General features: G+C 57.8%; 1 protein-coding gene across 1 annotated transcript; it reads left to right on the plus strand.

Annotated features, from left to right (window-relative positions):
• The first annotated feature begins 464 nt into the window (after window positions 1-464).
• Window positions 465-8,615, plus strand: IK (IK cytokine). Its single transcript, XM_042025369.1, has 20 exons — window positions 465-570; window positions 1,240-1,306; window positions 1,523-1,615; window positions 2,005-2,064; window positions 2,555-2,722; window positions 2,806-2,920; window positions 3,127-3,197; window positions 3,307-3,353; window positions 3,579-3,742; window positions 3,861-3,969; window positions 4,375-4,414; window positions 4,794-5,019; window positions 5,266-5,284; window positions 5,742-5,820; window positions 6,073-6,153; window positions 6,691-6,748; window positions 7,093-7,181; window positions 7,496-7,604; window positions 8,192-8,226; window positions 8,386-8,615. Exons 1-20 carry the CDS (start codon window positions 555-557, stop codon window positions 8,411-8,413), a joined length of 1,674 nt encoding a protein of 557 aa, XP_041881303.1. The 5' UTR covers window positions 465-554; the 3' UTR covers window positions 8,414-8,615.
• The last annotated feature ends 224 nt before the right edge of the window (window positions 8,616-8,839 follow it).

Genomic DNA, 8,839 nt, shown 5'->3' on the forward strand with positions numbered 1-8,839 from the left:
GCACCCGCCAATGGGAGCGCCCTCCGCGATCGCACCCGCCAATGGGAGCGCTCTCCGTGATGGCACCCGCCAATGGGAGCGTCCGCCTTGATCGCACCCGCCAATGGGAGCGTCTGCCGTGACCGCACCCGCCAATGGGAGCGCTCTCCGTGACCGCACCCGCCAATAGGAGCTTCTGCCGTGATCGCACCCGCCAATGGGAGCGGCCGCCTTGATCGCACCCGCCAATGGGAGCGCTCTCCATGATGGCACCCGCCAATGGGAGCGGCCGCCTTGATCGCACCCGCCAATGGGAGCGTCCGCCGTGACCGCACCCGCCAATGGGAGCGCTCTCCGCGATCGCACCCGCCAATGGGAGCGCCCTCCGCGACCGCCCCCGCCAATGGGAGCGCTCTCCGCGACCGCACCCGCCAATGGGAGCGCTCTCCGCGATCGCACCCGCCAATGGGAGCGCTCTCCGCGATCGCACCCGCCAATGGGAGCGGCCGCCGCGGGGTGCGCTGGGAGGGCAGCGCAGAGCGGAAGGGCCGCGCAGCGGAGCTGGGAGCGTAGCGATGCCGGACCGCGACAGTGAGTTCGGGGACGGGGGACACCGCCCACGGGACACCGGGACACGGGGCACCCCCGGGCACTCCCGGGGCCGGGACACTTGGCCCGCGCGAGGGTTGTCGTGTCGCTCAGGGCGGGGCGGCTGCGGCGGGGGGGCGGTGTAGGCCCAACCTGCGCTGAGGGAGCGGGGGGCCCCCGGGGACCCCTGGCCCGGTGCGAGGGACAACTCTGCGGGCGGACGGGGTGCGGCCACAGCCCGCGGAGCCGGGGGAGGGGACCTCGCGGGCTGGGGACCCGCGGCAGCCCAGGGGTGAGGAGCTGTGCGGGGGGGCTGACCCTCAGCGCGGGGATTGATACTGGGTGCGCCCCGGGATGGAGCTGTGGGGTGTTTCGGGCCGTGGAGGGGATGCAGGGGCTGTCCCGGGGTGTGGGGGATAGGACACTCTCGGGGAGGCCCTGGGAGGGCACAGAGCCGCGGGGCTTGGGGGGCGGCGGCTCTCGCAGTGGCACCGGGACCCCCGGGTCCTGAGCACCCTGGCGAGGCCGGCCCGGGTGGCAGCGGGCTGGGATCCACCTCGGAGCTGCAGGTGGATACTGCTCCCTTCTTGGTTTCTGAACGGGGCCCGGCTGGGAGTGGAATGAGGCCATGCAGGCAGTGTCTGAGATCTCTCTCTCTCTCCTGTCCCCCAGATGAGCCGTTCTCCAACCCCCTGGCCCCTGATGGCCACGATGTGGACGACTCACACTCGTTCCACCAGTGAGTACAGCACTGGGGCGGGACTGGACCAGCATAGTGGGACCCCAGGCTGATTCCCATTGAGAAGCTGGAAGTCACTGGTGCACTGCCGCCTTTGGGCTCCATCCACGGGCACCTGGTGCCCATCTCGGTCACACAGGACCTGCTCTCCTCCAAAGCTGCCTGGCACCAAATCTCTTTGGAAACGATCATTTCTGTTCCCTTCCTCCCTTGCAGATCCAAGCTGACCAATGAAGACTTCAGGAAGCTTCTCATGACCCCGCGGGCTGCGCCAACATCTGCACCACCCTCCAAATCTCGCCACCATGAGTGAGTAGGGCTCTGTTTCACAGGTCTCTGGGACAATCCCTTTCCCTTTGGGTCTCAGCTCTCAGTGCTCACCCTCTCCCCTGCACTCTGCAGGGGAGTATCTACAGAGGGTTTTGCCAATGAGTGTGAGAAGTGGAGAAGCAGGTGGGTCAGAGCTGGTGTGGATAACAGAGCGAGGCTTCATGGCTGTTAAGGCATTTTGGGCAGGAGACAGATTTGGTTCAGTGAAAATCAATCTTTTCCCTTCCTCTCCCTGCTGACAGTGTGAGAGACTGTTCTGTTCCATTTCTGAGTACCTCGGTGCTCTGCTGTGTCTGAGGGACTGTTCTCTCCACCTGCCACCCATGTGGCTCTGCAGGCTGTACATGTGTTTTCTCGCCCTTCTCCAGGATGCCCCGGGAGTACAATGAAGATGAAGATCCAGCTGCTCGCAGGAGGAAGAAGAAAAGGTAAGTGGGGAAAGAGATGCAACAGAACTTGTCATTATACATCATGCCTGCCCGTGGAAGCAATTCTCATCTCTTGAGCTCCCAAAGAGGGCCTGGAGTGGATTATTTTGGAGCTTTGAAGCTCAGCCTGAGGAACTGTCACTGCTTGTGGCAGGGCAGCAGTATGGTGGGGCTGAAGCTTCACCTCCAGAAGGAGCAGGAGAGGCCCTGTGGGTGTCTGGCAGAGCAGGGCAGTGGTGGGACATTTGCTGATCACTGTGTCCTCTGGGGCAGGGCTGCACAGCAGAGCTGCACTGGACCCCTTCCCTTTGGAAGGGAGGATGGAGCTCCTCCTTAGTCGACCTAAGTACAGCAGTTCCCATGGTGCTCTAATGGGTTTTTGGGGAAGGGGTTTGGAGCAGAACAGGTGTATGTGAGGCCTCAAGGACTGTTACCTGACCTCATAAACATGAACAGGTCACTCTTAACCCTGAGTTGTTTTCCACCCCAGCTACTACGCGAAGCTGCGGCAGCAGGAGATCGAGCGTGAGAGGGAACTGGCTGAGAAGTACCGGGATCGAGCCAAGGAGAGGAGAGATGGAGTGAACAAGGACTACGAGGAGACAGAGCTGATCAGCACCACTGCCAACTATAGGGCTGTGGGGCCCACAGCTGAGGCGTACGTGAGCTGAGGTGGGGCCTCAGCTCGCCGGGCTGATCTGGGGGGGCTGGCCCTTAACTGGCTCTGTTCTCATTGCACAGGGATAAATCTGCTGCAGAGAAGAGGAGACAGTTGATCCAGGAGTCCAAGTTCTTGGGTGGTGACATGGAGCACACTCACTTGGTGAAGGGTCTGGACTTTGCGCTGTTGCAGAAGGTGAGTGCAGATAATAGCATGCTGCTCTTCTGCCCTGTCCTCTCCCACAGACACACAGGATGGGTGTAACCACTTGGTCTTGGCAGCATGGATTTCCCTTCCTGGGAAGGGTTGCTTCAGGGTTGGGGAGCTGGTGGAAGTGGGCTCAGAGATGCGCAGCGATGGTATGGGTTGGGCTGTAACGTGTGGATTTACTCTGCATCCAGGTACGGGCTGAGATTGCCAGCAAGGAGAAGGAAGAGGAGGAAATGATGGAGAAGCCCCAGAAAGAAACAAAGTGAGTGACTGAACATTTTGCATTCCTGAGTGCAGCTGCCTCCCAGAGAGAAGGATGCAGAGGAGACATTTGCTCGGCTCTAATACTTCTGGTTTCTGCTTCTGTTTAGGAAAGATGAAGATCCTGAGAACAAAATTGAATTTAAGACCCGACTGGGTAAGACTGTGTGGATGTGGCTGTTCCCTACCTTGTCTGTGTTGTGAACGTGGGAGAAATCCTGGAGGGTGAATGGAGGAATGAAAACCATTGGAGGGGGAGAGTCCTGAATTTGAGGCCTGGAGGAAGTGTGTCTTTAGGAGGAGATTCTCGTGTTGCTGATAACCTAAACATGCTTCACTTTGGGCTTGTCCTCTGTTTTCCCACACTTTGCCTTCTGTCCAGGCCGCAACATTTACCGCATCCTGTTCAAGAACAAGACCTATGAGCGGAACGAGCTGTTCCTGCCAGGCAGGATGGCCTATGTGGTCGATCTGGATGATGAGTATGCCGACACCGATATCCCCACCACGCTGATCCGCAGCAAAGCTGACTGCCCCACCATGGAGGTACCCAGCTGCCTCCAGCCTGCTTCACCTCGCTGCTCTGAATCGGCCAGAGCAGGTTTTTCTAGGAGGGGCTCCCTGTCAAGGGAGCAGGATGCTTCCTTGTGGCTTTCCCTTTCAGGCACAGACCACGCTGACCACCAACGACATTGTCATCAGCAAGCTCACGCAGATCCTCTCCTATCTCAGGCAAGGCACCCGTAACAAGAAGCTCAAGAAGAAAGACAAAGGTAGGGAGATGAAAGGAAGCAAGTAATAGGAGTTTAGTGCTTGGAGCGTATCCCAAGGGAATGGGATGTGTTTTGGTTTGTGGCATTCCCCTGTGCCATGAGGCAGTGGACTTGGAGAACAGTGATTTCCTGAGTGCTGTGTCCTGAAGGCAGGAGCACGTGGGACAGGCTGCTGGGAAATTAGAGCTGTGAGGGTACTTCATGGTGCTCTGCTCTTCCTGGTGAAGGCCCAGTTCCTTGGAGAAATGTCCCCTCTTGGGGAGGGACACAATGGCTTCCTGGGGGGGCTGAGTATGATGTGACATCCTCCAGGCTTGCCGCTTCTGCAGCTTGGAACCTGGACTGGGGAGCAGCACAGGGGGCAGAGTGGGTGACGTGTGTCTCACTGCTGTTGTGTCCTTGCAGGGAAGCTGGATGAGAAGAAGCCTCCTGAAGCTGATATGAAGTAAGTGCCTCCCTGCCCTCAGGCTATGGGGTCACAGCTCTGTCCCTTAGGGGATGTCTTTTTGGCCCACCACATTTAGAGGGGGCTGAATTTGGAGTTGCTGGACCTGCAGTTTGTAGGACAAGGCTGGAGGCAAGCTCTGGCTTGGATTGCAGGCTTGAGGCAGGTGAGGGCTCACTGTTGCCCTGGACCACAAGACTCAGGTCCTGGAGCAGAAGGGAGCAGAAGTGCAGTGATGCCTCTGACAGATGTGGAAGCCACTTCCATATCTGGTGTCCTTAGCTCTCGGTGCTGGTCCTGTGTGCTTCAGGTCACAGGGAGGTGGTTATGGCCTCTCCTCCTGCAGGGCACGTAACTCCAGGCTCTTTTCCACTTGTAGCATCTTTGAAGACATCGGGGATTATGTGCCCTCCACTGCCAAGATGCCACGGGACAAGGAAAGGGAGAGGTACCGGGAGAGAGAGCGTGACAGGGACCGGGAGCGTGACCGGGACCGAGAACGTGACAGGGACCGGGAGCGTGAGAGGGACAGGGAGCGTGACCGGGAGCGCGAGGAGGAGAAGAAGAGGCACAGCTACTTTGAGAAGCCCAAAGCTGATGATGAGGTGAGTCTCTGCTTGTGAAGGACTGTCCCACCTGATCTCTGCCCTTTGTGGGGTTGGGGGGCTGTGGGTGTCTCTGGTTGTGCCCCTACACGTGCCAGTGTCAGCTCTTGCTGAGCTCTGCCTGTCCCCAGGGCTTGCTGGGTGCTTGTCCTCTCCCTCAGCAAGTGAGGCAGCACTGGCACCGCCTGTAGGGTTTGTGGTTCAGCTCTGTGTGATCGACACTGTGTCTCTCCTTTTTCTTTGCAGCCCACAGACATCGACAAAGGTGAGTCAAGTGGCGTGGACATCTGAGAGGGATAGGGATGGGACAAGGGGGAATGGTTTTAAACTAAAAGAGGAGAGATTTAGATTAGATATTAAGAAGAAATTCTTCCCTGTGAGGGTGGTGAGGCCCTGGCACAGGATGCCCAGAGAAGCTGTGGCTGCCTCATCCCTGGAAGTGTTTAAGGACAGGTTGGACAGGGCTTGGAGCAGCCTGGCATAGTGGGAGGTTGGAATGATATGGGTTTCAAGATCCCTTCCAACACAAACCGTTGTAAGATTCCAGGTCTCCTGGGATCAGCCCACCTCATCAGTGCCAAACTGTCTTGCTCCCCCTCTTGTACCTCACCTGCAGCTTGTCCTGCCTGTTACTGTGTCCCAAAGGGACTCTGCCCAGCCCCAGTGTTCTGCAGTGAGCTGTTCTTACCCCAAAATATAACCTGCTGCTTTCTCTACCACAGGACCTGGCTCAGCCAAGGAGCTCATCAAGTCCATCAATGAGAAGTTTGCTGGAGCTGCTGGCTGGGAGGGAACAGAGGCATATCCTTTACTGTCTGTGCCAGCCTGGCTGGCTGTGGGGCTGGGCTTGCAGGCATAAGCACATCTGAAGGGCTGTCCTGCCTCACCTGGTAGCGGGGAAATGCTGCCCAAGCCTTGCTTCTCCTACACCAAACAAAAGCTCTGCACCCCCTGATTCGGTTGTGTTGGGGCAGGAGAGCGTTTTCCAGCTGGCTGTGCCCAGCCTGTAGCTGTAGGGATCAGCTCATGTGGTGCTTCCTTAACTGCTGCCACTTTGAAGAAGCCAGAAGACAAGAAGCAGCTGGGAGACTTCTTTGGCATGTCCAACAGCTATGCTGAGTGCTACCCTGCCACGTAAGGAACAGCAGGAAACTGTGGGGTGGGAGCGGGGTGTGCCAAGGGGCTGCTGTCCTCTGGCAGCAAGAACTTGAACATCAGCCCCACTACTTGTAGGGGGAGTAGGCCTGGCCTTGTCTGTGGGAACAGCTGACCAGTAAAATGATCCCAAGCCCTTGATTCAGGCTTTTCTTAGCTGCTGTCTGCTGTAAGTGGCTGCCTGGAGCCTGCTGTCCCTCAGAGCCAGGGGGAGGCTGAGGTGGCTAGGAATCTGCTGGATTCCCTGTTAAATCCATGTGGTTGTGGAGCTCTGGCCTCCCTCAGTGGAAGAGGAACAGCTTTCAGCCTGCAGAGTCATCCTGGAAGCATTTCCAACCTTTGATGCCCTGTGGTATAGGTCACCTGCAGGGCTTGCAGCTGGGGGCACTTCCCTCTGGTCCAGGAACTGAGTGTGTTTGGTCCGAGGCCATGAGACATGACTTCCACCAGCTCTGAGGTCCTGAGCTACATCTCATGGACCCACTCTGAACCCTTTCCTTGTTTTTTTCCCCCCAGAATGGATGATATGGCTGTGGACAGTGATGAGGAGGTGGACTACAGCAAAATGGATCAGGTGTGTTGCGAGCAGCCAGTAAAGTAGGTGTTAATGCTGGCTGAGAGGATCCCATGGGAAAAAAGCAGCACTGGAGCTGGGTGCTGAGTGAGCTTCGGGGTTTGCTGATCAGCTCCCTGTTGTATCAGGGAGAAAACCTGTCACTGGCACTTGACCCAGAGGTGCTGGCAGGCGTGCTACTCTGTTCTGACTCCCTTTTCCATGAAATCTCCTGTCTGGAGCTACTTGGGGAAGGGATTTGGGGCTGGTGGGAGATGGAGCCTCATGGCTGGGTGTGCAGGGCTGTGTGAGAAGCCCTCCCAGCAGCAACTGAGGAGCCGCTCTGAGTCGTTCTCTCCCTGCAGGGTAATAAGAAGGGGCCTCTGGGCCGCTGGGATTTCGACACACAGGAGGAGTACAGCGAGTACATGAACAACAAGGAGGCTCTGCCCAAGTGAGTGCAGCCCTCAGGAAGGGCCAAGCAAGGGTTCTGGGTGGGATGGCCCCGCTGGCCAAACCTGGGTGCTGGGGCAGCTTAAAGCAAGCTGGGGGTTCCCTTATGAGGACCTGAGGAGGAGCTGTGGGTCCTGGGCCTGGTGGTTTGTTTTTGCTCTTAGTGTTGCTCTTGAGGACTCCAGCTTCCTGAGCTGCCTTCAGGGGCTCAGGCCAACTCTGGAGCACGTGCTCATGGCTGGGGAGATGTGTCCCTTCCTCTGGCAGGCTGTGGCTCCCCTGTGAGTGCTGAGCCATGTCTTGCTCCTTCTCCAGGGCAGCCTTCCAGTACGGCATCAAGATGTCTGAGGGACGCAAAACGCGCCGCTTCAAGGAGACGAACGACAAGGCGGAGCTGGACCGGCAGTGGAAGAAAATCAGCGCGGTGAGGGCCCGAGCTGGGCTGGGGCTGCTGAGCCAGGAGCTGCCAGCATGGCTCAGGACAGCTCCCACCCAGTCCTGCCCTCGCTGTCCCAGTCATGGCTCTTCAGTCCAGCCATGTGCTGCCAGTGTGTGTGGGCAGGAGGGCTGGCTCTTTACCAACTGGATTTGCTCCTTGCAAGAGCCTTGGCTAAGTATTTGGGGCTTCAGTATTGCAGAGGAATCTGGAGCTGCATTTGGAACAGCCCCAGTCAGGGGCTTTTTGCTCTGGGCTGTGCAGCAGCTGAACGTGCCCCAAACCATTAGTTTGGAGCCATCCAAAGGGGATGGGAGGGGACAGGACATGTTTAGTGGCTTCATTTGCCAACTGGCAGAGCTGGGGGTTGTCCTGGCAGAGTGAGCAGTATGGGATGGGCTGGGGAAGGTGAGAACCAACGGTCTGTGGTGGCCAGAAAGGAGCAAAGAGGGAACAGGCCAAGCTTCTCCAGCTGTAGCTCCCTCAGCTCACTCTGGCCTGGCTACAGCTCTCCCCGGGTGTATCTGGCACCCTCCAGCCCCTCTGGATAACAGGACTTTGTGCTTTCTCTGCAGATCATCGAGAAGAGGAAGAAGTTGGAGGCTGATGGGTTAGTACAGTTGTCTCTGCTTGTGGCTCCCCTGTTGGGATTCCCATACCTTCTGTGGTGTGGAAATGGGGATCTCAGTGCTGAGCCCTGGATAGGAGGGTGGTTGACCTGCCTGCCCTGCATTCTCACCACTCTCCTGCCCCTCTCTCTCTCTTCCAGGGTTGAGGTGAAACGTCCCAAGTACTGATGCCTCCTGTGTTTCTTCCTCCTTCTCCTGGAAGCCTGGCCTGCTGGGAGCTGCCCTCCTGGAGCGTGCTGGTGTGCTCTCCTTGCCCCACACACCGTCCACTTTCTGCTCAGGGCTGGGGAGCTCTTTCCTCCCTCTGCTCTTTGCTGCAGAGCCTGTGCTGTGTAAATGTTGTAGCCGTAATAAAATCACATCAAATTTGTGTGTGAGCATGTTTGTGTGTGCAGAGAGGAGGTAGGTGCCTGTGCACATTCTGGCGTCCTTCGGAGAAGCAGGGATGCTAGCACTCCTGGTGCTGACAGGGCAAACTGTGGCTCAGTGCATTTATTGTGGGAGCCTTTTGGGCTGGGGGCAGCAGCAGCCCTGGATAAAATTAACAAGTCTACTTGGGGACAATAATCCCAGCTGAACATTCTGTGCCTCGGG

The sequence above is a fragment of the Corvus kubaryi genome, unplaced genomic scaffold, assembly GCF_017639235.1.
Source record: "Corvus kubaryi isolate FWS band 111438036 unplaced genomic scaffold, C.kubaryi_AGA036_p1.0 37270, whole genome shotgun sequence".
Taxonomy (NCBI): Eukaryota; Metazoa; Chordata; class Aves; order Passeriformes; family Corvidae; genus Corvus; species Corvus kubaryi.